General features: G+C 44.3%; 2 protein-coding genes across 8 annotated transcripts in view; both read right to left on the minus strand.

Annotated features, from left to right (window-relative positions):
* The window catches only part of LOC139600688 (probable glutamate receptor), a 12455-nt gene extending 5451 nt beyond the window's left edge, over positions 1-7004 (minus strand). Inside the window, exons 1-6 of one of the 3 annotated variants that reach the window (XR_011682640.1) lie at positions 6800-7004; positions 5097-5208; positions 3401-3432; positions 2341-2400; positions 1504-1683; positions 420-646 (exon numbers count right to left, since the gene is read on the minus strand). Coding sequence is in view for 2 of the 3 variants with exons in the window: in XM_071449054.1 (XP_071305155.1) it covers positions 420-646; positions 1504-1683; positions 2341-2400; positions 3401-3432; positions 5097-5208; positions 6800-6907 (719 nt within the window). In the remaining variant the exon portion in view is untranslated. The remainder of the gene's footprint in view (positions 1-419; positions 647-1503; positions 1684-2340; positions 2401-3400; positions 3433-5096; positions 5209-6799) is intronic. The other 2 variants (XM_071449054.1, XM_071449055.1) reach the window with 2 other exon arrangements.
* A 1799-nt stretch (positions 7005-8803) lies between these two features.
* The window catches only part of PLCH2 (phospholipase C eta 2), a 66808-nt gene continuing 48201 nt past the window's right edge, over positions 8804-27410 (minus strand). For 3 of the 5 annotated variants that reach the window (XM_071449048.1, XM_071449051.1, XM_071449050.1), the window contains exons 11-23: positions 26510-26668; positions 25677-25769; positions 25116-25216; positions 24696-24793; positions 24192-24374; positions 23304-23411; positions 23005-23129; positions 22512-22596; positions 21929-22075; positions 20957-21036; positions 15466-16498; positions 12762-12791; positions 11661-11769 (exon numbers count right to left, since the gene is read on the minus strand). In XM_071449048.1, the coding sequence (XP_071305149.1) occupies positions 12781-12791; positions 15466-16498; positions 20957-21036; positions 21929-22075; positions 22512-22596; positions 23005-23129; positions 23304-23411; positions 24192-24374; positions 24696-24793; positions 25116-25216; positions 25677-25769; positions 26510-26668 (2223 nt within the window). In that variant the 3' untranslated portion in view covers positions 11661-11769; positions 12762-12780. Of the gene's footprint in view, positions 11770-12761; positions 12792-15465; positions 16499-20956; positions 21037-21928; positions 22076-22511; positions 22597-23004; positions 23130-23303; positions 23412-24191; positions 24375-24695; positions 24794-25115; positions 25217-25676; positions 25770-26509; positions 26669-27410 lie in introns of all 5 variants that reach the window. The other 2 variants (XM_071449049.1, XM_071449052.1) reach the window with 2 other exon arrangements.

Raw genomic sequence — 27410 nt, forward strand, 5'->3', positions numbered from 1 at the left:
ACAATCTGTGAAAGAAATGTGTGATGGTGTTCACAGGGGTCTGAGGATGAGGGAAGAGACGAGGATCTGACTCCATGTTTCAGAAGGCTTGATTTATTATTTTATGATATATATTATATTAAAATTATACTAAAAGAATAGAAGAAAGGATTTCATCAGAAGGCTGGCTAAGAATAGAATAAGAAGGAATGATAACAAAGGCTTGTGGCTCGGACTCTCTGTCTGAGCCAGCTGACTGTGATTGGCCATTAATTAGAATCAACCACATGAGACCAATCACAGATGCACCTGTTGCATTCCACAGCAGCAGATAACCATTGTTTACATTTTGTTCTTGAGGCTTCTCAGCTTCTCAGGAGGAAAAATCTTAAGGAAAGGATTTTTCAGAAAATATCATGGCTACGGAAATGCATTTGTACCTGGCAACAAGGAAGAGGCAGAAGCAGGTGAGCAGGTAAGCAAATAAAAGAGCTGTCCAGGTCTCCTTGCTGAAAGGGGACAGGAAGTGGAAGAAGGACATGTCCTGGGAGGCCGTGTCCTTGCGGAGCAGGATCCCAATCCCAGTCTGCAGGAAGGGGGTGGTGAAGGACACCACCTCCTCCCTGGCTGAAGTGACAGTCAGGGGAGCCACTGCAATGTCAGCTTCCTGCCAAGGAGACAAAAAACAGTCAGCCACCAGCCCAGGGAACATTTCTGTCCCTCGAACATTTCTGTCCCTCGAACATTTCTGTCCCTCGAACAACAGCCATATTTTGAATAAATCATAGATGGATATGGGTACTAGATCAACAGCCATATTTTGAATAAATCACAGTCGGATATGGGTACTAGATCAACAGCCATATTTTTAATAAACCACAGTTGGATATGGGTACCAGCTCAACATCCCTATTTTTAATAAATCACAGTCGGATATGGGTACTAGATCAACAGCCATATTTTTAATAAATCACAGTTGGATATGGATACTAGATCAACAGCCATATTTGGAATAAATCACAGTCGGATATGGGTACTAGATCAACAGCCATATTTTTAATAAATCATAGTTGGATAGGGGTACTAGATCAACATCCCTATTTTGGATAAATCACAGTTGGATATGGGTACTAGATCAACATCCGTATTTTTAATAAATCACAGTTGGATATTGGTACTAGATCAACACCCATATGTTTAATAAATCACAGTTGGATATGGGTACCAGCTCAACGTGCCTATTTTGAATAAACCACAGTCGGATATGGGTACTAGATCAACACGCCTATTTTGAATAAACCACAGTCGGGTATGGGTACCAGCTCAACGTGCCTATTTGGAATAAATCACAGTTGGATATTGGTACTAGCTCAACACGCCTATTTTGAATAAACCACAGTTGGATATGGGTACCAGCTCAACGTGCCCATTTGGAATAAACCACAGTTGGGTATGGGTACCAGCTCAACGTGCCCATTTGGAATAAACGGTCCCCGCAGGCGGCGGGGGCAGGCGGGGCCTCACCCTCCTGAGGATCTCGCCGATCATGCCGCTCCAGTTGCCCCCGGCCGCCACAGCCCCGTACTGGCCGTCGCCCACCACCCTGACGCGGTACTGGAAGCGCAGCATCCCCGCCAGGGCCGCCAGCAGCTCCATGCAGTATCCCTCCAGCTCTGCTCCCCTCACCATCACGTAGGGATCCTCCTGAGAGGCAGGGACACGCAGCCAGATCAGCCCAGGGGGGTTAAACTCGGCCTTGGTAAAACCGCCCCCTTATTCCTCCCCACTTTTTTTTTATTTTTAATTTTTTTTTCCTTTTTTCTGTTTTTTTTCTTTTTTTTTCTTCTTTTTTTTTCTTCTTTTTTTTTCTTTTTATTTCCTTTTTTATTTCCTTTTTTTTTCCTTTTTATTTCCTTTTTTATTTCCTTTTTTCTTTTTTTTCTTCTTTTTTTTCCTTTTTATTTCCTTTTTTTATTTCCTTTTTTTTTTCTTTTTTTTTTTCATTTTTTCCTTTTTATTTTATTTAATTGATATTAACATTTTCCAAGATTTCCCCCCCCCCCCCCCCCCCCCGCAAAATTCTCACATTCCTGAAGTTTTCTGGAATTACGGGAGGATTTTTGAGATGCAAAATCCATGGAAATTCCCAGGGTGGCCTCGAATGGGGGGAGTTCTCATCACAGTCCCCCCCACCCAAAAAAAAAATTTCAGAATTCTCGAAATTCCCGGAATTACCAAAAATTCTCAACCCCCCCTTCCCACACACACCCTTTAGTGAAATTGGGCTCCTGCCACGGTTTTGGGTGGGAAAAGGGGAATTAGCCCAAAAAAAGCTGTTCCCTGCCCCTGCCAGGGCCTTACCAGGATGGTTGTGACAGTCAGGGTTGGAAGCCCCTCTCCTGCTCCCCGAGGGTCCGTGCCCTGCAAGGCAGAAATTGAGGAACTGTTGGGTTTCAAGGTTTTTCAAAGGTATTTTGGGGTGACCTGGGAGGTGTAGGGGGGGTTAAACCAGCCCTAAACCTGCAGTGGCTGCTGCTGTTTCCTGACTAATTAATAAATCACAGCGTTTCACTTCATTGCCTGCTGCAAACAACAATCCCTGCAAATGCTGCTGCACATCTTCAGACGGTGCGTGCGGCCTCCCCAAGAGACCAATTCCTGCTGCAGACAAAAGAATTAGCAGCCAATTAAGGTCTCATTAGAGAGCAATTCCAGGAGACACAGAACAGTTGGAAACCTGAGAGGAGGAGGAGGAGGAGGAGGAGGAGAGGAAAAGTGGATTCATTTGTGTGAGTTAAAGACACATCTTCCAATTTTGCAGTCACCCACTCGAGAGGATTCCTCATCAAAGACACTGCAGGGCACTTGTAGCTTTTTCTAGTGAAGTGTCAAATTCTGTGAGGTTTGCTGGTCTTAAATGCATCTGCTTATTATAAATTACAGGATGATTTTTCTAGACAGAGAGAGGATGTGTATATGTGTGTGTGAATGTATAAATATATATAAATATATATATATATGCAGTACAAAATGTGCAAAAGAAACCTCAGTCCTTCCAAAGGATCTCGTTTTAATTCTCTCTGTGCCATGGAAGGGTTTGAGGGATGAGCTTTGAGTGGAAAGCTGTGATCACAAGTTCCCCAGCTCAACCAGCCATGAAGACAAGGGCTACTGGCAGGTTCTTCCATGGGGCACAGCTGAATTTTGAGCTCTGGATAAAAAATTCAGTCAAAAAAACTCACAAAAACAAACAGAGGAAAACAGCACAGAGACACAGCCGGCCATGAACACTGTACTTAAAATAATAACTCTTCAAAGATGAAAATATTTTACATTCTGATCACTATTTCTGAATTGAATACGTAAAATCATCAGCCCCACGCCTTCGTTAGTGGCTCTGCAGTAATGAACTCAGACATACCTTACTCATAGCATCATCATTCCTCCCAGCTCCTGGAAAAATACAACAAAATCAGATTTGTGTGGGTCCTGTATTCACAGCTCCTCATTTCACAGCGCACTGAAATAATCACAACAATCACCCTCAACTCCCCAAGTCCCTTTCTGTCCTCCCCCAGGGCACAAAAGAAGGCAGAGACAGCAGAGAGGGGCTGCAGGAGGTTCTGAAGTCACTTAATGATGTCACTTAATGATGCCACTTGGTGTCCCTCACCCTCTGAGGGCCTCCTGCACAGCCCAGACCCATCCCTGAGGAGGGGCAGCACCAGCTCCTCTTCCTCACACAGCCCAGACCTCCCCCCTTTCCTGCCAAGCCCCATCTTCCCCTGAGGAGAAGCCAAAGGTTCCTCACCACCCAATCCCCAGCCACTCATTTTTCTTACTCTTCCTTTCCCCTGCTGCTGGCAGGTTCTGCATCTGAGATGCAGAATTAAAACCACAATTTTGTCAATCTATTGCTTATTAATTGCCCAGGATGATTTTTCTAGAATCTGCTTAGCATTGCTCCTTGGACTCAGAGAATTCACAGCACAAAAGCCAAAAATCCCTCAAGATAAACTAAAAAATGCAGGATATGTTTTCACTCTTTCAAGCAAAAGCTGTGAGTTTTTCTCTAAATATAACAGCATATTCATTCATTATGTATTTATTTTTCCTTCTTTGGTGTTGCATTTTCTGGCCTTGTGCTGAACTCTGCATTGTTGTAAAACAAAACCTGTTTTTTCCCTCTCCATTACAGTTCTCCATGGGGGCTGGAAATCTCCACAAAGGAGTTCTCTTGTCTGCCTTTAGAAACCCTTCAAAGCCAGCAGCAGCTTTTGGAGGCCCCGTGGGGTTCCTTGGAAGGCAGCAGAGCCTCTGAGGGCTCCAGCTCCCGGCTCAAAGCCCCTTTGTGAACCCTCCTGAAAGGCCCAGGGGTGATGGGGCTGCAGCACCAACCCCAGGTCATGGCAGTGACAGTGCCCAGCATGGAGGATTCTGCTGGGAATCCTCCTGGAAATCCTGGGAATCCTCCTGGGAATCCTGGGAATCCTCCTGGAATCCTCCTGGGAGGCTGCAGCAGCACAGGATAAGGGAAAGGTTCGTCCCTCCCTTCCCCATAGGTTGGTGGTTGCAGGCAGAGACTGTGGCTGTAAAAAAATCAGCTTTTTTCTTTGCTCCTGCTACCCTGAGCTTGCCCAGCCCTCCAAAGGGTGGCTCCTGCTGGATTCCTGGGGAAAAGGCTCCTGGCACTGCTCAGGACTGGCCACCTCCCCTCAGTTTTCTCCTCCATCCTCAGCACACCTTGCTGCAGCTCAAGGGACCATAAACTCACAGAAGTGCAGCTTTAACCACAATAACCACACCTAAACCCACCCTTTTTTCTTGGCTTTTTTCATCTTCCCCCATCTCTGCCATCTGGTTTTCAACTGTAGCAGCAAAGGCACTTGGGGACATCAAAGGCATTTGGGGACATCAAAGGCGCTTGGTGGCACTCACAGAGCCCCAGCCACCAGGTGAGCCCTGGGGAATTTCTTAATAACCCATTTGAAAGAAAATTCTGAGATCAGGACAAAATTCTGCAAGCACTGGCAGGCAAAACCAGAAGGAATTAATGATTTAAAGAAGAACAAAGCCAGGTTTGGGTGCAGCCAACGCTTCTGGATCCTTTTCCTCACCTGCTTGGCTTGATTCCTTCAGGAGCAGCAGGGCTGTGAGCACACAGATTGTGAAGCGAAGTGATTTGTCCATGGGAGCAGAAATTCCTGCTGCTCCACAGGAACCTTCCTGCTGGAGGTGAAAGGCAAGCAGTTAAACCTGGTTCTACAGCTCCTCATCACTGGCTGAGAGCACTTTTTGTCCTGGATTTTCTGCTCCTTTTTCCGTGGAGCCACAATTCCAAACCAAGTCTCCAGCTGCAAACAGTCACTGCTGAGCTCAGCCAGAACAAACACTACAGAAAGGCTCTGGTGAAGCCTCCACTGCAGCAAAAAGGATGTGACAAACCTAAAAAAGGGGATTTACCCACTGGTGGTTCTCTCCCTGTGGGTTTCCCCCCAGGGAAAGGGCAGGAGAGGAAGCAGCAGCAATATTTTTAATGGTATTTGTTCTCCAACAAAATACAGGACACCATTACACCAGAAATTATAAAAAATAAATTTGAAATGCCCAAGAAAACTTACCATTTATGAGAGTGTGTAGGCAAAAATATACTACATGTGGCATTACTGGCAAACACTGGATTTAGGGATCTTACCTCATCAGCTTTTAGGAAATTTCCCACTCCTGCATCCTATGAAAACTCAGCTTTACAGCTCAGCACTTTCCCTCATTCATTTTCCCTAACGAAAGAAATAACTCAAACCTCCACAGAAGATTCCCTCCAGGTTAAATCTCAATGCTGATTTTGTTGTTGCCGCTGTTAAAATATTCTGCCAAATGGGAAAATGTTGTGAAAGGATCCCAGAGGAGAGGGCTGAGATCTGAGCTGTACATCAGCCAACACCTGTGGGAAATGGATGTGTAAGGAATTCTCAAAACCTGATAGAAAGCTTATACAGTCTTGTACATCTGTATGCAAATACTGAAATAAGGTGTGCTAATTCAGGAATGGAATAGAGATGACACTGTTGAGAGATTGAACTAGAAACAAATTTCAACAAGTTTCAAAATACAGCCTTGCAAAAAGACCAGGTATTTTAGAGAATTAGAGCTGTGAAAGATGCATTGTACTGTAACCAGGAAATAGGTTGGCTTCTGATGGACTGGTGCTGAGTTTTACATCTCTTGTGTCTCACAAGAGACTGATAATGGAATAAAGCCTTTTAAAACACCCCTGAGTTGCCCCATCTCTGTAAAAGCTGAGAAAACCAACAAACACTGACTTTATCCTACAACTGCTTTTTAGACAAAGTAGTTGCTGCTCTTGGCTGTTGCCAGAGCGGCACAAAAACTGAGCAGCTTCAACAAGGGGGGAAAAAAAAAATTGAAAAGAAGCAGCAGCCCTCAGGCTGAGCCAGGGAGGAGCTGTGCTTTTCCTGGTGGGATTAGCCTCTAAACTCCTGTTCCTTTTCCCTTTCAATTTGGTACGTGTAACAAAAATCACCTTTGTTTCAAGTGGGCTCCTCTAAAAATGCCCAAACTGATCAGAGCTCCTCCAAAAACACCCCCAAACTGATCAGAGCTCCTCCAAAAAAACCCCAAACTGATCAGAGCTGGTATCGCTGGCATCACCTCCAACAGAAAGCTGTTAACCACGCTGCTCATCTAAAAGCACAGATAGGGTGCAAATGTGGGTTCGAAAGGCACGAAGGAGCCGGGGGCAGCTGGCTTTGCCCCTTGCCAGAAGCAGAGCACGAACTGAAGGCAGTTTCTCACTTACAGCGACTCCCTGGGGCCGTCTGTCTGTCTGTCTGTCTGTCTGTCTGTCCGTCCGTCCGTCCGTTCGGGATGCCCGGCACAGCAGTGAGGATCCTGCAGGTTTGGGCATCCCGTGCTGGGTTAAATACCCGGGAGAGGAGGAGGAGGAGGAGGAAGAGGAGGAGGAGGAGGAGGAGTGGCTCTAAACGTGCCAGCTGGACCAGGGGACACCTTCGGGGGAAGGAGGAGACCTCACCAAGGGACCTTTGGAAGCAGCTGGGTCCCACAGCTGGATGCTGCATCGGGACTCACCGAATTCCCTCACTGTCCTGTGGAGTTGCTGTAAAATTCCTCCCTTTGGAGCTGTCCCCAGCAGCTGTGCCCGTTTTTCCTGCCTGTTGATCACACAGACAAAATCAGCTTTGAAAGACACAATTGAATGTTCATTGTCAGACTATAAATCCACATCCAGTCATGTCCAGTTCACTGCTTGTGATCTGGAGACTTTGGATTTCAGATCTCACCGTTTAATGAACTGAGATGCACATCCAGGAGTCTCAGGATGCACAGGAAGAGCAGAAGAATAAAGAGCAAAACTGTGACCTTCTGCTGACTTAAATTCCAAATAATTCTTAGATGCTGGAATAAATTCCACTCATAGGAATAAAAAAAATACATGATGAATAGTCAGTCTTACATAGTGTCACAAAACAAGCTGCAAAAGTGGTTGCTATTAATTTAGGAGCAAGAGGGCAAATTTCACATGTACCCTAATGATTTAAATCCAGACACTGTCAGTTAAAATTCTGAATGAAGGTAAATGTTTTAAAGTGATGCTGCATCCTGTGAGGTGCATTAATTTAACAAGTATTGCTTAATCAATTAAAGATGAAAATAATCTGCTTGTGAGACTCAGTCTTTGAGAAGACACGAATAGGCCTTTTAAACATTAACTTTCCAAAGCTGTCAAGTTACATGTACTTGACATTAAAGCTGCAAAAGCATTAAAGTTACAAAAGCAGCGACTCCCTGCAGCTTTTCAGCCTGAAATTAAAGTATTACATGAATGATTTTTCATCCAGAGAATGTTAATGAAACTTGCTTTGTGCTGGGACACAATGGGAGGCTCCTCTTGGCAGACCCCACGTTCTGCTGCAGCCTCACCTCCCTCCCCTCAGAGCCTGCAGCGATGCTGTGGGGTCACCTCCGTGCACATCCCAAAGCTCTGCTGCCCAAAGCTGCCCTGGGATCTTCGGGATCTGAGTCCTGCAGACAAACAGGGCAGATCTGAGCCAGCCTGGAACACTGAGGGAATGTCTTCGGACAAAACATGCTGAAGGGAATTTGAAAAGATTGAATCAGGAAATTTAACCCCTCCAGCCTTCTCACCATATTATGGTGATAACACAGTCAGCCTCACATTTTGATATCTCAGAGTTTAAATTTTGTTACTGTTTTGGTATCTCAGAGTTTAAATTCGTGTGGCCAAGGGATACTAAAATTAGAACCAAGAGCCCCTTCCCAGCTCCACAAGTGAGAGCCCTTCCAGGAGGAGTGTGAAGGAAGTAAAATGCACTTTCACTGTGCACTTTGCTGGGACAGGAATAGAAGTGATTTTTCAGTCAAGTGACAGGTGAAGAGCAAAATTGAGCTGCAGCATTTTCAGCCAGACTTTAAACCCCCTCAGTGATGAAACAGGGCCATCTGTGTTACTTGTACAGCTGCTCCAGGATGGATCAGCTCCTTCTGACTGTTTTTCTACTAATTCCACCAGTTGCCCCAGAGTTTTCATCCTGCCCCAGCCCCTGTGCTGTGTCTCACACCTCACAATGTCAGTCCCTGCCAATCCTTGCACAAGTTCTGGAGGACCTGAGAAAATCTGAGTGGGTCTGCGCTGGCTGCCCCTCTGAAAAAGAGTAAAATTAAATGTTATCCACAAAGGAAGCTGGAAAACAAAGCAGATAGAATGAACCATGCTTGTGTATCACAAACCCCAGTGTTGTGTTACGGCTAAAGAGTCACCAGCTGGGAGGTTAAATATGTTTATTTTAGTAGTGTAAGGTGGTTTTACAAACAAATTCTTAAATTTTGCAATATACACAAAAGAATCATTACAAAGGCAAAATATCCTCTCAATAATAGGGACTCTATGCAGCCTGAAATAAAATTAAACCTCTGTTTCTCTTTAAAATGCATCTCAGTAAACATTCTTCTCCATCACTGATAAAATGTACATCTATAATAAATGACATCATAACTGGGGACTGGGGGGGACACATGACAACATCCCTAAAAAAAAAACGTAAAAAAAAGGGGAAAGGAAAAATTATTACTCTGCTTAGGTTGTTATTTAATTCTAAATATGTCCATCTAAAAAAATTAAATATCTCTTTTTTTTTAAACATATCATTGAAAACTTTGCATGGCAGTGCAATACAGAAATAGTAAAATTTATCCAAAAAGTGCTATGTACAGCAGCATTGTTAAAATACCATAAGAAGGGACAGTGCTGTTTCAAGAAAAGACTAACATGCTTTGTAGCCATTTCTGAAGTAAAGTCAGAAGATATTTCTATTTTTAGCCATTCCCTTCTCTCTCCTGTCTCAATTCCCTCAGACAATGCCTTGAGACAAGGAGCAGTCACAGTTCAGGTTCAGGGTGTGCATGTGTACATACATGTGCAGACATATCTTTGCATACACACAGGTGTATATATATAGATATTTATATATATATATATAGATATATAAACAGGATGAGTTTATAAAAGCATTGCTTTGGAATGAGAGAGCTTTTCTTCAAAGAGAAAATATGGATTTTCACTGAAATAAGCAGGTCCACGATGGAAGATGGACTGTATCTACTGCATTATTAATTCACACCCTCAGAGGCCTCAAACTCTTCCAGAAAATAAAATATGATTTTAAGTCCAGCCTCCTTACATGGATCCATGATTTGTAAGAGCAAAATTCACCTTAGCTGTGGTTAGCATCACATTTAGCTATTACACATCAAGGTTACTATTATCAGAAGAATTATTGAAATTAGTAAAGACCAAGAGCAAACTGCAAACGCAAGAAGTGCTCACACACAAAGGAGGCCTGATTGGAGGCTGGGCAAAGCGCAATTAATGACGAATCCTCATCAGTTCCTTTGGAGTTGTGATCTCAAGCACCCTTGGCTCAAGGGAAGGCCAGGAAGCTCGGGATTGCTTTGGGCCTCTCAGGTTTTGCTGTGCTGGCAGTGCCCAGCGCCGCCAGGGTCACAGTTTGAGCATGAAGAACACCTCGGTGTCGGCCGCGCACTCGGGCTGGGCCTTGGGCGAGGCCGCCAGGGCCGCATGGGCAGCGGGGTCGGTGCAGCCGGCCCTGCCCACGCTGCAGGCGCCCTCGGGGTTGCCCCTCTCCTCGATGGGGCTGCCCCCGAGCTGTGCCCGGCCCTGCAGGCGCTGCCTCTCCTGGGCCTGCCTTGCCCTGTTGGCGATGTAGCGCACGCGGCTCTGGCTGCGCGACGACGAGCGGCGCAGCAGCCCCACGCTCTCGCCCTCCTCCTCCGACTCGCTGGGCTCGAGGCTGATGGGGGAGGTGATGTCGTTTTCCTGCTGGAAGGCTGTCAGCTTCTTCAGCTGCTCCGTCAGTTCATCCCGGGATTTGGCCGAGGGCCGCAGGCTGGCGGAGCGGCGCTGCTCCCGCATGGAGCGCGTGACGAAGCTCCTGCTGATGCTGCGGTATTTGCTTTCAAAAGTGCACACGATGTCGTCAGAGGTAAGGTCCCCGAGGCTTTTGGACTTTGTCTGGTTATTCCCGACCGTGTCATGCGCTTTGGATTTGTTAGAGGACTGCCTGAGGCTCTCCATGTAGAGCCTGCTCCAGGTGTGCCTTCTAGGAATGGACGAGAAGGCGTCCTGAGGGCTCCTGGCCAGGGGCCGGGGGCACAGCTCGTCGGCCGGCAGCTGGCCAGACCTCAGGTTGGGGTTGGACTTGCTCTTGCTGACCATTGGCATCTCGCTGCTGCAGGTGGTGGCGGAGCGGGGGCGCATGCCCTTCCTGATGGCCAGGGGCTCCAGGCTGTCCTGGCGGATGCCCAGGTCCGGGAGGCTTTTGCGGGCCAGGCTGGGGAGGGAGAGGTCGATGACGGTGTCGTTGGAGGACATGCTGGACGAGGAGGACATGCTGTCGCGGTGGCTGGCACAGTCCAGCTTGCTCCAGATCCGGTCATTGACAGTGGCATCAAAGTACACTTCAGCTGCTGGAGACTGGCTGCTCGGGGTTTTTATTAAGGCTGAGGAGTCTGACGTCTTCAGTCCTTCACTCTTTGCCCTTCTTGTCAATGTGTAAGAGCTTGTCTGGGAAACAGAGACAGGGAGAACCTGTGCAGCCCAGGCTTTCTGAGGAGAATCTGCCTGGGGGCTGTTACTGACACTGCTTTGCTGGGGTGGAACAGCTGCTGCACCCAGGTTTTGCCCTTTGCATTCAGAGGTGCTTTTTGTGTCTGCTGATACCTGACCTGGTTGGTTTTGCTTCTGGCAGTTTCCTACAGGTTGGCCAGCACTGTGATCTGCTGCCTCTACCAGCCTGGCTTTTTTGGGATGTGCTGCTGATCCACCCTGATCTTGAGCCTCACTGCTCTGTGTCCAGACATTTCCTTCTGTGGGACATCCTGCCACGTTTGTCCTCTCATCCTCTGGGGCTCCTAAACCTGCGTCAGCTGCTCTTGGGACATCCTGCCCTTGGTCTTCTGCAGCCAGATTGGTTCCTTGTTCCCTGGAGGGTAGGGGCTCTTGAGGCTGGTTGGGTGTTCTGCTTCCCTCTGATGGAGCCTCGGTGGAATGGTCAGAGCCAGATCCTTCCTCAGAGTCACTGTAGGAGGCAACAGGCAGGGGGAAGAGAAGGCTGCAGTGATGGCCCTCACTGGCAAGGACAGGCTCTTCTGTGATCGTTTCTAGGCTGCATAAAGAAGTGACTGACCTCTGCATGGAGAAGTGGCAGACATCTGCTTGGAAGGCATGAAAAGAAAAAGAAAGGAACAAGAAAAAGAGAGATACAGGGTTAGTTATCTCTTACAAATTACAGCTGAGCTTAGATTCATTCCTTATGTGTTACCATTTTGTTCTCAAGGTACAAGTTGTCCATGGTAATCACGATTTAAAAAAAAAAACTTGAGATTTCAAATGCCTGGCCAAAGGCAGCAAAACATTTTGCAGATTCAGTTTTAGCTGCACAAAGCCCTGTTGCTTCAAGAAATCTCAGTCCATGCAAGCAGCACCATGTGACTGTTCTGGTTTTCTTATCAAACAACAGCACTACCCAGCAATTTTTGCCCTTTGTGATCCCTTTTGTAAACCAGCTTTTCTTCCTCCACCATCCAGCACCACTTGATTTTCAGTTTTCCTTCCTTCCAGCATTTAAACAGGTCAGGGTATCAGAGCACAAGCAGAGCATGTACAATGATCAAACAGCAGTTTGACCAGCAGATGTGATCCCAGTGACCAACCACTCAGAAGAGAAGCAGCACAGGACTTGTGGAGCAGATTACAAATGATCTGCAGACAGTGGAATGTTAGCAATGGGACTTTTAAAAACAAAACAAAAGCTTTAAACAGGCTTTGTTCTTCCTAAAAAAAACTTGGTAATTTCTATTTCAAAAAAAAAAAAACCAACTCTGCAGACAGATGGGTCATGAACAGCAGGCTGTGAGTGCAACCCTGGAGAATCACTCCAGCCACCAATTACCTGGAGAAAATGCTCCATTCTCTGCAGTGTTTATCACCTGCACCCCAGGAGCCAAAGCAGTCATGCCCAGAAGATGATTCCCCATATCTCCAAAGCACAGTGCAGACATGCATTCCAGAACTAACAAAGCACCACCAAGGCAGACCACGACCTCAGGGATACAGGAGCAGGAAATTATAGGGCAGCAAACAGGGAAAAACCAGGGCTACAGGCAACAAGGTGCTGAAATCAGGGACACTCAGCAGACATTACCTTTGACTTGCTTGTCCTTTCAGTTCTTAACTAGACAGAGAGAGTGTGCATGTAGAATAATAGGACAGAACAGAGGAAAAATCCAATTAATGTAGGGAAGGCAGGTGCAGATAACAGGATAAATTAGTGCTCAGGGAGGGAAAGGAGACATAGAGGAATATCCACACATGGTTGTAGGATCCTAAGAATTTCTGACCAACCAGAGCACTCAATGGAATCCACACATGGATGGATATTAAGTTCATTTTTTTTTATCATAGAAGGATGAAAATATTTGTTGGTGTTGAAGGAACACACTCCACTGGATAGGGGTATGGAATCACAGAATCACAGAATCAGAGTGGCTTGTGATGGAAAGGACCCTAAAAATCATCAAGTTTTAAGTACCCTGACATAGGCAAGGACACCTTCCAGGCTGCTCAGAGGAATCTGAACTGCTCCAAAGCCCTCTCCTAATGGGAAACACCACTCCCAGAACCTGCCCAGGGAATATCAGGCCTTTCCTTTCCTGGGATACCAGGGTTTCCAGCCCAGTGCAGAACTCAGGGGTGGGAGCAGCTCTGCCCTGTCCTGCATTAGCTGGGAGCGCTGGAAGGAAATCAGGCACCTGTGCCCATAACCCAAATCCAACATTCCAGACTCTCAGTGCCTGGAGGAGTGTCAGGAAGGGCCCAGAGCTGATCAGATTTATAAATTCTCCTTCTGCCCATCCAGCAGCACAGATTAGGGCACGCTGGGAAGGGAAATCTCTGGAAAATGTAATTCTGGGCCAGCTATACTAAGAATAAATATTATTAAATATATTTATATTATATATTATTGTTGCTAAATATAGATCAATATATTTATATTTGTTTACATGTTGCATATTTATATAGAACATATATTTATATTATATAAATAATTGTTATAAAATACATTTATTTAATATATAATAAAGGGCCAGCTATAGTTTCCTGCCTTATCCCAGGGCACTTCCCCCAGCAGAATGCCAATTCCCAAGTGCAGCCATGGAGCTGGTTTCCCTGGTTTCCTGGCCCAAGGCATGGCCTTGCAGGAGTTTGGGAAAGGGAGCTGTTTGTGCAAACAGAGGGGCTGTCACTGGACCAGCAGCAGCCAGTCCAAGGCACCATTTCACCATTTTAAGGGTTTGCTGATTCCATGCTTGGGAAGTCAGATGGATTTAATCAAATTTCAAGCATATCACAATATTTGTTCAGTGACTTGGGGGGCTGGCAGGGGAGCTGGCACTGATAATGGGAAATGGTTTCATATGTCACAGTACTCAGAGTTTGTGAAAAGCCCAATGCCAATAATTTAGGCATAGAAAGAGTTCTGCTGCTTTGGATTAACTGCAAGTCACGGGAACCAGCAAATTTCTCCCCTCCCATTGTCCTGGTATTTTCCTAAAAGCCTGAAGCAGATATTGGAAAAATATGTTTATTTTAAAAAAAAAAAAAAGTTATAAAAAAATAGAAGGTAAATTTCAGGCACCCAATCAGATGAAATTGGTCAAATAAATAAAATATCTGAAATTTCTGTATGAGGCTTTCAAAGAAGCCCACTATAGGTGAGCAGTCAGAATCTGTTATCAAAAAAGGGAAAAGCACCAAAATAATTTCACTGTTCCTGAACATGTAATCATCAGTGTCCACATTTCTTGGACAATTAGCAAGGAGGGTGAGGGATTTGAGGAGGAGCTCTTGCAGTCACAGCCAAAAGCTGCATTTCCTACTTTCTCCTTACAGTTCTGGGAAGCAGAAAATTCTTATCAAAATCTCTTTCCTTCTGTCCCATTCCTGCCAAATCAGGAGCAAAAATGCCATTTTTCTCACTAAAAGACATCCTTTGATTGCCTCTGCTTTGATTTCCCGTCTCTACAAACTCCCAGTTCATGGTACAGGTGCAGCCACACAGTCCCAGTTTGAAACAACCACAAAATGCTGCAGCTTTAGGAACTTTCCTCTAAGTTTTGGGCACATTTTGGGTGGCAGTGGGGAATGGCAGGAGTGCCCCAGCCTGGCTGATGCCAGGGAGCAGCAGATCACACCCTCTGCCCTCAGGCCAGGAACATCACAGCACAGCAGAAGTGTTTGCACACACATTTAGGAGCAGAATGGGCTGCTGTGTTTATAAAATACATCTCCTGAAGAGAGAAACCCATCCAGTAATTCCTGGACTGACAGCAGTGATTTTGCAAGATCTTTGAGGAGGGAACAGGTTTATTGTTATCAGAGGGCACATTAGACATCATTCCTGATGTGGTTATCCCTCAGTGGAACACAAAGGTTGATAATGGAAATATTGTTTGTTGATGTGGGTTTTCCATATTTAATCTCACTTAATGCTCTGGTTTGGATCTTAAAATTTACTTAGTATCATACCACATTCACTAAGAAAATCAAGGAAACAAAAAGCCCTGAACAAACAACCCCAACATTTATGGACTACTGACAGTGCCACTACTGCAGATGGTTAACTAGGCATGGCAAGGACTAAGCTAAACCAGACACTTCTACAAAAAAAGAAAATAAAAATATTTATGCAGATTTTTTTTCTTCTGTCATTGCCAAAATTAAAAAAAAAAAAAAAGACCTCTTGACAGCCAAACAACATGGAGGAGCTTCTAAGTAAGGATGCTATGCAGAAGCTGAGACAATGACGTGATCTACAGTGGAGAAGGGTGAAGAAAATCTGGTCTTACCAGTAAAGAATATAGGGGATTTACTTCGAATTTCCTCCAATTTTTGAACGAACAAGGCGTTCATTTCCCTCTGGAGGGTGCCCACTTGCCTTCGAGAAGGTTCAGCCCAGTGCTTGGGGAATTCTGGGCTTCCAAGGCTTTCTAGACTGCTGGAGTTGGAGGACACAGAGCCATTGCTGGCTGCAACCAAGTTGACAGTGCTTCCATACTTGCCACCAGAGTGGCCCTGCCAGCGCTGCCGGGGCTGAGCCTTTATCCCGTGGCCCTTAGAGTCACCACTCGTCTTCCCTGGGCTGCTCCTCCTCAGGTCACCTGCAGTTCCAGGGCTGCTGCAGGGCTGCAAATCTGAGAGCGGCCTGGGCTGCCCTCTGACCACCCAGGTGTGCAGCTCCACCCTCTCCTCTGCACTGCTGCCCTGCAGGGGCTCTCTGGCCACCGTGGGCCTGCCAGGGTGGTCACTCCATGGCCCCTCAGGGTCAGGGCTCTCTTTGGAGCCAATCATGCATTTCATGCAGTTGGTGGCCACTCCGATCCTGCCCGAGCTGTTGATGGCACAGCGGGCAAAGACGCTCGGCTTCTCGCCCAGGGGCTCCTGCAGCCTCACCCTGTGTGCCCTGGGCAAGGGCTCGCTGAAGGGAGCCCCGGGGTGGGCACAGCTCTGCCCTGGCCCCTGGGGACAGCCCTGGGCCTTACCTTTCAAGCCCTTGCCAGGTGCCTCCCCAGCGGCACCGTCTCGGGGAGCTGGGGACGGGGAAGCGCTTTCTGGCTCTTGCACAAAGCGAGGCTGGGAGGCAGCTTCCACTTCCCTCCCTTCTCCAGCCCCTGCAGAGCTGCTGTCCTTTGTGTCAAAAGCAATTTCTGGAAAGCCCTTCTTGTTCTTCTTCTGGCTCTTGGTGGGTGCACTGGCCGTCCGTCTCAGGATGTGGCTGCTAAAGGAATGTTTGCGATGGAGCTGCCCAGCAGCATGACTGTCCAGAGAGGCCTGCTTTGGATTTCTGAGAAACAGCCCTTTTAGACCTAGAGCTTGTTTGGCCTGCAAAAGAAATAAGAAGAGAATAAAAACATTAAAATAAAAATAATAGCAAAAGAAAATAATAGAAAAATAAAAATGCAAGGCTCTTCCTCCCGAGCACAGGAACTCATGAACAAATGATCGTTCGCACACAGTTTCCTGATATATTCCTGCCATCAGCATGAGAACTAACCCAGAAATAGGACAGGCATTAAAAATGAAAAAAAAAAATCACTAACAGCAGCCTTGCAATATAACACATCTTTTTTTTTTTTTCTCAGCTATGTTTTTAGATAACATTTTGCAGCCACACTTATCTCTGTATTTGTCATCGTTTTCTTTCTAGCATGTAATTACTTACAACATCTACATAAACATTAGAGCTATTGAAAAGACAACAGCAAAAAAAAGGAAATACTTCTGTCTACAAGGCTTTCCTTCAGAAAGCTGAAGAGTTTCTCAGTTTCACCCAAAGCAGATGCATTTAAAATTCCTGCTGTAAATGCATTTTCTAGGAACTGCTAGGAAATAAACACTGGCCATAAAATAGAATATTTTTTTCAATATAAAGGAGATCTACACTCGAATTGAATTGAGCACTGTCATGAATAGCAGTTAACTATACACACACAAAAGATCATGGAGTATTTCAATTTCTACCTGTGTGATTGCATTTTGGTAATTTTTCCTACCATACAACACTTATCCCAAGACACTGGTGTATGTGTTCAGCACTGAGGAAACACACTATAAACAAGGGAAGTTAGTCAGTGTCACATTACAGTTGTCCACAGTCTTCAGCAGTTATTTAAGCATTAAACACACAAATTCACCATCATAAATCTCCCACCACCATACAACTGATTTACATTTCAATGAAACAGAGTTCCAGCATTCCTGCAAACATTCCAGGTGTACTTGCCAACTCTCCAAGGCCAGGCTGATGCCTGAGTCAGCGTTGGTTCGCTCTGAGCACAGAGATCACTTCAGGCACAGGAAGGTATTTCTCTTTTCATCTACTTCTCCCCCTTTGCTGTCTTTATTTCCCAGCTGGATCAGAGTTTTGAGCAGCTGTAGCATCCAGAATGAATAAAGCCAGGGTGGATCATGGCTGAAGTGCATTTTAGGAAGCCAGTGGCAGACCCTGACCAGCAGCCGTGCTCGCTGGCACTCGCTGTCACTTCCACTTCTGCCCTGCGATGTCACATGAGGCCACGTTTCTGCTGTGCCAAACAATGGCACAGAAGTGTCTCATTTAAATTACAACGGTCTTTCACCCCAAAATAAATATTTGAGTGCCTGCTTGTGCATTTCCAGTTCTGCTGTGCAGGACTTAATGCAGATGTTGGCTGCCCTGTGCACTGAGCCTGGGCTAAGAGCTGATTTTACCCCAAGTGTCCTGCTCAAGCTGCCCTGTGGGACCAAGGTTTATTTGGCTGACACAAGGGCCAGTAAAATTGTTCATAATATTATTTTTATATAATATTTAGTAAATTATAATTGATTGAAGTTTACTTATCACGTGCCAATTTCCAGTGTGAGTAAGACATTATCAAAAATTACCTTTAGGATAAGATAGAGATGGTGGAGTTTGATTTTTCCCATGCAAGGCAAATATTAAATATTGGAAAATCATCTGTGAGAGCTAGACTATTGAACAATCTGCTTGGATTACTGGGAGACAAGTTGGCAAGTACATGAATTTTTTGCTATAAAAATCAGACAATATAAATATTTGCAAAACCCAGAAAAAATTGTCATACAAACAACACAAACAAATAATATCCACCAAAAAGAAAAGGGAAGCACTGATGGAATGGGAGGCAGTGCAGGGCCCAAGGTGTCATTCTGGCTTGTTTGCTGCAGCTTTGTTAAGCTGGACACTGTTGCTTGAATCAATGGAGTGATTCAAGAACACAAAGGCAGATTTGATTAACTTAGGGGGGAAAAAAAAGTTTTAAAAGAAGGAAAAAAAAATAAAAGAGAGCAGTTTTGAGGGAGATCCAGGACACTGTGCTTTCAGCTTCCAGCCCAGCTTTTACAGGGCTGTTTCACTCTGGAAAGCAGACTTGAAAAACAGCACAAGAGGCTTTCCCCCAATTTAGCAAATTATTCACTGTCAATGTTCTTTTCTGTGTGAAAGAAGGGCTCTGAATTGCAGCCCTCCAGAGAAAAGGCAGGAGAGGGAGAGGCTCAGAGCAGGGGGAGAGTGGCAGGAATTTTATCCTGGATCTGCTTCACACGGGGAGGGCTCTGTGGCTGTCAGTGACCCCACAGGGGTGACCCAGCCAAATGTCACAGTCCATGTTCCATGAGTTGGAGAGCTCAAAGATGCTACCAAGGAAAAGGTTGATGCTAATGAAGCCACCACCTCAAGGCATGCAGGTGTGTGGTGGTGTCTGCACCTCCCTGGGACAGGAGGGGTACCTTCAAGGCGTCTAAAAACGCTCTGCTTCTAAAAGGAGACTTTTTTGACATAGAGAAGCCCACTGAAATCACAAACAGACAGAGTAAAGGCAGAGTAACAGTGAGGGAGGAGCTCAGAGATAGGCACATCTAGAAAAACCACAAGAAATTCTGCACTACATCAGCAGACCACAGAAGAGACAGAAACAAAGAAAAGCCTTTCCAGGAAACAGAGCAATCTGAAAGAGATTTCACACACAAGTTAAGATTCTTTTTTTCACCTAAGACTGTTTTAGTAATACCAAGCTACTGAGCAGGTGGAATATCTCCATTTATAAAAAAGTCTCAAAATGTAAATGTTTGCATTAGAATCTCTGGATTAATAAAGAATGGGTAAAACCAATTAGTAAAGAATGGGTAAAACCCAAACCAGGCTGATAACTGGGGTGATTTTTCTGCCCATAATTAAGAGAGGAGAAAAGAAAAAATACTAATTTGGACAGCAGTCTGTTAACCAAAAATCAAAGCAAAAAGTTACTCAGACAGACCAAACCAGAAAGGGATGTGCAATATTTGTTCCACATTTTCAGAGGTTTTTATTAAAAATTATAAATTAAAAAAAAAATACAAAAAAAAACCCCACCAAAACAAAACCACAACACATACAGATTTTCCTTTCAAATCCCTGTATTTTGTCTGTGCACAGAACCTCTTCCTAAACAGCAGCAAGCCCAGAGAGACTGAAGTGACCATGAGAAGCAATCAGGGAGCACCAAGAAAAATCTATGTCCCAAAAAAAACTGCCAAAGTTTCAATGGGCATTTGCCCTTCTGCAAACTGTCCCAGCCAGTCACTCATGAAGAAGTTAGGAAGAGCAAATTATTATGAAAGGCCAGGAAATGAAGGCTAAACAGAGAGAATTTGCCAAAGGAGGTTTGAATTGAGAATACTTCACTGCTGAAGAGGATGAACATCGGCCCTTCCATTAAACACTGCTGGCAAGGGCAGCGACTGGAGCTGAGTAACTGAGTGATCAATAAGTATAAAAAAGCTGTTTTCCTGTTCAGGATCGCTCGAATTTCCCTCTGGAGGAGGAGCTGGGCATTCCCAGCCCGCTGGATGCCTCCTCCTGCTGTCCTGATGCTGAAATTGCATCTCACTGCTGCGGGACCAACTGGGGTCCTGCGAGGAGCTCTGCACCCGATTTCACTGGCATTAACAGCCCTGAACGCTGCTGATGTTTTACTCGTGCTTGAGTAGGTTTTTGTAACACTTTGGCTTTGAAATGAAAGAAGAAAAATGAGAAAACAAAGGAGGCAGAGAAGCTTTCTTTCCTCCCGCTGTCATGATGCTGATATTGCATCTCACTGCTGCAGGACAAACAGATCCTGCAAGGAGCTTTGCACCTGATTTCTTCGGCATTAACAGCACAGATCACTGCACTCAGAGCACAGGAGCTGCCTCCTTTTTATCTGGACTAGGACAAGTCTGAAATTAGGGCTTTGCTTTCGTGGAAATTGAGATGTGGCACACTAAGAGTTGTTTATTTCCTGCACGTGAGGAAATCACACCCTTAATAACACACAAGGAGTGTAAATATTACCAGCATCACCTTTCCTCTGCATTTTAAGAGTTATTATGGCAAAAAATCCAAAGTAAATAAGCTTGAAGAATTTAATTAAATTTAAAATGCTAAAACATCAGAGAGAGCCTTTAAAGCACCAGCTTTGCAGGGAACAAGTGCTCAGGGTTCAGGTGTGCCACCTTTGGTTCAGCAAGGTGCACTCACAATCACATTATTTATATAAATGTGTGTGCTGCAAGGAAATTTCCTTCCCCTATGGCTTCCTCAAAAAGGCACTGCAAGAATCCCTTTTATCACTTTCCCTACAATTTGCCTTTATCTCCATGGACATTCAGAAAGATCTCAGGCTACCACGACAAGCACAGAGATCAATTTTACTCCAAGTGAACAAAAATGCCAGCCTGGACCTTGACCCACTGAGCTTCCCTGGTGTGATACAAGGTGCTGGCAGCTCCTGTGGGGGTGCTGCTCACCACAGAGACACTCACCTTACCACAGATGTCATTTATAGCCACATGCACAAAGATGGAAGCCTCTTCTATGCCCTCCAGGTACACGTGTCTGTAACCTGAAACAGAGGGAGCAGAGCTGGAGCAAGGCTGGCACAGCAGGAGCAGCTGGAGATTTTCCTTTTAGGAGCAGCAGAAGAGATCAAGCAGGATTCTTCCAGATCCTCCTCACAGTGAGGTTCCAGGCTTGAGCATCACCTTGCCACACTCAGGTGTAGCTGAGCCACACCACCTGCAAACTTCCCCCCCATTTTTTGTCATGATTTCATAAAACAGCCCTGTCCTGTTTCATCCAGGCTCTGTTATTGCTGCTGTCAAGCCATGATTTAAGCTTGACCACATTCTCTCCTCTGGACTGTTAGTCCATAATTGAGACTGCAAACCTTTCATCCAAGGTCAGTTTAGTGAGAATGGATGGGGTTTTTTAATCTTAAAGTGAAAATTTTTTCTTTACTTTGAAAGGAAAGAAAAATACACACACACAAGAAGTTTTAATGTGAAAGAAGACTGAAATGAAAACAGAAAGAGGAAACTGTCAGAAAATGGCATTTAATGGCCTGGATCCCATCATTAGAATAGGTAACTTTATGAGTAGTAGTTTAACACAGAACAGAGTCACAAACCCAATCAAAACTCTAGAGTTTTTTCAAAAACTGGTGTGAAGAAAGAGAGGACAAAGCACTAAAGGAGTAAAGTATTTAAAATCCACAGTATTTACCCTGCTTAACAATCTTACCTATTTTTTCAAAATCTAGTCCCAAAAATCTAGAGTTAATTGATTTAGTCTTCATCACCATATCAGTCAGGAGCTGACTAAGGCAGAGAACTCAGGGCCCAGACTCCAGCTTTTCTTGTTCTAACTAGAAATTTCTGCAGCAGATCCATTAATTTTGATTTTTCCCAGGAAAAAAAAATCCCAGCCCATTGATTTGGGATGACTCTTTCTCTTACCTGGCATCATGCTGCTGAAGGCAATTGTCCTCTGCCCGATGAAATCCCTCCCGATGGGGTCGTGGTCCCACACCAGGAACCGGATCAGGGCAATCTCTGGCATGTGCACTGTGAACACCAAGGTCTCCTCCCACATGGGGTTAAAACCTTCCAAAGGGGGAATCAGCCTTCAGGAATCTCATTCACAGCAAACAACAAGCCTGCCTAAGCTGTGGTGTCACTCTGGTTTTCCTGACAGATTGGTTGCTCTTGAAAAATCCAGTATTCCCACAAGGAACAGAGTTGGGTCTTGCCTAAATTTGGCCCTGCTTCCAGCAGGGGATTGGCCAACCTGCCTTTTTGACCACAGCGAGCTCAAAACACCCTTCTCTCACACATAATGAGAAAAAAAAATGTTTTGTTTCATACCAAGACCAACTCAATCAAACAAGTCAAGATCCAAGTCTAATTAACATTAAAAATGCTGAAATCCAGTTTTCAGTGCTTTGTCATAATAGGCACCAAATCTTATCTACTCCTATTTTTGTGAAAAAACCTGCCTGAAAGAGGATGTTTCAGCCATAAAAATCCCAGACAATCTTACCATTATCATCAACTACTCTGGTTTGTTCTTTGAAGCAATCAACAGGTAAGCCTATAACTTCTACTTCAACAAATGGATCTATGATCTGAAAAACAAAAACCAACAAATATTGAAAAGAAAGAGTGACAAAGAAGATGGAACCCAAGCAAATGGCTTTTACAATATGGGCACTGTACATGAATGTCTGGGTAATTATTGCTCCTGAGCCTTATGGAGTGGATTATTAAATTGATAAGATCTCTCTCCCTTTTTTTTCTTTTTGCTTCTCCTGGAAGGACTGTGCTAGCAGTTGGAGGAAAACCATCAAACCACAACTGTGATGCTTAAAAGTAAAAAAACACCACCAGAAGGTGTAGGATGTTCATGACCTAATTTATTCATGGTCTGTATCTCCTGACAAGTAACTGCAGGGTGTGAAATCCTCCTGCTTAGCCCAGCCAGTATGAAAATAAACCTTCTGCACCACAAAATAACAACCACAGCTGTCCCATACCTCTCCTCTGTCTCCCAGCATGGAATCACGTGGTTTGGGGAGTTGTTGACCACTGATAATTCTTAGAACCAGCTGTTTCTTCAATTGACCAGGCAGTGGGTCTTCAGAATTTGGGTTAAAGACACCTGTAAGAATAGAGAAGCCCATCATGTGAAGGTGCAACTTGACTTAAATTACAGATACCTTGGGGCTCTTTTGCTTCTGGCATCAGAAATGAATTTTTAAACAAACTGTACCAAGGCCTCACACTCAATCTGTCCTGGAATCAGTGTTCCCCTGGTTTTGCTGGTTTTCCTTACCTTGACACATGCAGTTGGGTTTGAGGACATAGCCACAGTTCCCATTGGCACTGAATTTGGCCCGGTTCAGTTGCAGCATTCTCCCCTCTGACTGGTAGTTTAGTGCAACTATTAAAAAAAAATAAATCAGATTCAAATTTGACTTCTTAGATGCAAAAAAAAATCAGATATCGTATGGAAAACTATTCTCTTATATATAGAGCTTCAGGGAGAGAACCTCTCCAGAAGAACTGAACTCTGAAGACCTCTTGCATTTGAGAAGTTCATTTATTTCCATTTACCAGACAACTCCTTGCATATAAAACACATGTTCAAGGTAATCAATCCAGGGACAGTACCAAGGAGGACTCCATGGTCAGCAAAGCTGGATAAGCAGAGGACTCAGAGTGCTCTAAGGGGTGATTCCAGTGCTCCTATTCAAACATCCCCTTGGATTAAGCTCTTTTCTGACCCAGGGATGGGGCAGCTGAGAGGTGTTCCAAAAAATTTTATTCTACTTTTAGTCTCATGTGAAGGGTGAGACAATACAGATGTTATAATTCACACCATCAGAATCAGAAGCCAACTATTTCCTAATTACAATATCCTATAAGCATTTCTTGGCCTATCAGCTTTTGTTACACAATGTTGTAAATGTTTTAAAGCAAATCACCTAAAATTACCCCTTGTAAGCCCTTACTACAATGCACCTTTCATAGTTCTATTTCTCTAAAGTATCCAGTCTTATTTGCAAAGCCACCCTTTGAAACTCCTTTCTAGTTCCATTTCTCTCTCAACAACACCTATCCTATCCCATGGACAGAATCCTCTACAAACCCATTTCCCACAGCATCCCTCCCAAAATAAAAACCAAAAAAAAATTAAATAAATAAAGAGGTTTCAGCTCACCAAGTTGGCAGCCGGCATTCCAGAAGGGCTGGGGGTTGTAGTTGCTGGAGTCCACCCTGTAGGAGGAGGGGTAGATGCGGGACAGCTGGTGCTGGTTGAAGCGCAGGTACTGCGCCGGCTTCTGCTGCAGGATCTGGTGGGCCTTGGTTTCGCTGAAAGATGAAACCTGCCAGCTGGAAGAGACTGCAGAGGAGATTAGAGGTAATCTCCTTATTCATTTATTTATGATCTAGATAAAGCTTTCAAAAGTACATAGCATTAGTTCCTTTTTAGCTATCAAGCATCATTTCAGTGCATGCCACTCAGAGGGAACTCTGTTTTCCTTAAATTACAGCAGACACTCTGCTTATTGGGGCAGTTATGGTTGGGAAAGTGAAGCTGAATATGATGATGACTTGAATCTTCATTAAGAAGTCTTCTTTTAATGAAAAGATATGTAAGAACATAAACATTTCCATTTCTTTGTGCAGCAATTATTTTCACCAAACTTTTAGTTCAACTTACTTTCAGTTTCAACATCATGGATGCCAACTGACTTTGTGTATTTCACCAGGTCAGACAGGGCCCTGGACAGCTTCATTGTCTTCTTCTGTCGGCTTACCCTAGGAAGGTAACAAATTAACAGAACAAATTAACTTCCCATCCCCAGTTAAGGGGTAAATGTTATCTTTCCTACTTAAAAATAAATCATGGTAAAGAAATGTATGAGACAGTAAGAGCTCAAAATGCATAAAAGGTCCACTGTGCTTGGCTAATGAATCTGAAGAGCACCAAGAGATCATTCTGGTGATTTTGTGGCAGACATTGACATCTCCCCACTGCAGCCACCAGCAAACTGGCATCTAGACCAGAAGCAAACCTATTTAGTGGGTGCATTTATGCTGGCATATTTTAGCAACAAAGTTGTCCAATCATTTAACAAACCTGCTGTAATGTACAGAGCTCCTGGCTAAATTCCCTTGAGAATCTGAATCGTCTTCACCCTCTTCCAGACTTGATGCCTTTTTCAATTTGCTTCCTTTTTTCTGTGCCAGAAGGAAATAAAACCATAATATCATAACTGTGTGATCAAAGTTTGAGCAGCTGGCTACAATTCTGCTTTGTTATGCCAATGAGTGTGTTACTTAGAGAAAATGGAAAATGACAGCTTTTGTAACACTCGGCTCTGCAGCAAAATTTGCACCTGGGGGAAACTCAGCCCAGGGTCTGAGCCTTGTTACAAAGGAAGCACAAATCTTCAGATAAAAGGTGTAAATTAATTTTTGTGGTTCTCAGCTAGATCTTGGATGCCCTCAGCCCTTCATGTAGATGGAATCCGTGATGTTATGCACAATGATAAGCAGCTCCCCAGCCTGTCTGTTCAGTGAACAGCCTCACAGCTGCAGATGTTGCAGTTATGAAATTCCTCTCCAGTGCATGCAAAAATAAAAATCCCTCCAAGAATCCAAGCTCTGGTGCCAAGCCCTCACCTTGGCAGGGGCTCACCTTGCGTTTGGAGAAGCTGCCCATGAGTGACCTGCTGGGCCTCTTGCTGGCACTGAAATCTTCCCCGGATTCTGCATCATCCTCAAGTTTACTCTGAAGCAAGCAAAGAGAGAGGAAAGAACACAGGAGCTCAGACAGAGTGCTCAGACAGAGGTCTCTGGGTACCAACACAAACAGGAGGGGATTTTAGCACTGACTATTCTGGGTAACATCTCTGCTAAAGGGTTTGTCAAGCCTTGGCCTTGCTTGGCTCTCACAAGAATTCTCTGATACGTCATGTAAAGCATTGGGTTTAAAATACATCAAAACTCACCCACAGAATGTTTTGGGAAGCTGATTTTTAGTTCTCATCCCTAGTTTAGTTTTAATCCCTGGTTATTGCACCTGCTTATTGTTGGCAGATCTCCACTGCTTTTTCATTTGAGTGGAACAACCTTCCCGAAGTTTTTGTGGCTTATTACAAAGCCTAAAATGAAAATGCCTCAACTTCATGAAGTGTAGTCTGTGGGCTGAGTACATTTTTATAAATTAGAGTTAATATAAAATTAAAATATACTGAAAATGCATAGAACATAGAGAACTGAGGAACAAAAAGAGCCCAACATTCAAAAGGAGTTTTTATAATGGAAAATCAAATTCTTTGTTGAAAAGTCATTTCAGAGTACATTTCATGCTCCAATTGCTGTGTGAGCAAGATAAATAGTTTGTGTATCTGACAGTGATGTTCACCTGGCATCATCATTAACTGCATGAATTCAGCTATGAAGCTGAAGTCAATATAAGATATATTTAGTAAACTAATGAAACACAAGTACAATTAAACACAAATTCACCTTCTTACTATCAGACTTCAGCCCAGCCTTTCCTGAGGATGGGAGAGTGGAAACTGTAAAATTATTTGGATCTTCACAGTCACGGATTTTGGATTCTTTTATCAGTGAGTCAAGTTTTTTCTTTGCTATATTCTCCACTCTTTTCCTGTTAGCAGATGCCTGCAAACAAAACATTAAACCATTAAACAAGGCAGTGATGAAGGAAGCATCATGTGAGTCCAGTGCCATGTCCAGGCTGACTCTGCAGCTGCAAGAGGTGCAAGATCTATTGGGTGGAAGGGATGGGAGATGCTTTGGAATCCTCTTTTCAGCAAATCAAAGGCAAAATGCAAGAGAACTCCTGTTCCCTGCTCTGTGTGCACCATGGCCCACGTGAGGAAGCGGGAAAATAAAACCAAAAATAAAAATCAAGAGTTTTCTTTTCCACTCAGGTCTTTTAAGGGGTGACAGATTGTGTTCTCTCAGTAGGCCCCAAGAATTCCCAGTTACATTTGTCATGAAACAAGCTCTGATTTTCTGAACTCTTCAAAATTTCGTTTTGGAAAGCAAACCAGGTGTAGCAAATCTCAGATTCAAAGCATCAGTAAATCTCAGCAAAGTGAACTGTTAATAACAAAGATGGTGCTGTAAAACACTGAAAAGTGATATACTGACATGTAATAACATCCAAAAAGCAAAGAAATTATATTTCTCCTTTGTTAGTCTTATTCACAGAGAAGTTTCTCTTTTAGATGAAAAGGATCAGATCCATAATACAAAATGAGGAAATAGCCTGAGGGAGAGAGGACTGAGAATGCAAACTGTCTCCAAGACAATCTGGTTTATGTCATTAAATGGTTTTGCTGTGTTTTGTATTGTTCCTGCAAGGTGCAGTGGAATTTGCCAAAAGATTAAAGTGACA

This window comes from Agelaius tricolor, unplaced genomic scaffold (genome assembly GCF_023055355.1).
Source record: "Agelaius tricolor isolate 1412-34295 unplaced genomic scaffold, bAgeTri1.0.p SCAF_28, whole genome shotgun sequence".
NCBI classification, from domain to species: Eukaryota; Metazoa; Chordata; class Aves; order Passeriformes; family Icteridae; genus Agelaius; species Agelaius tricolor.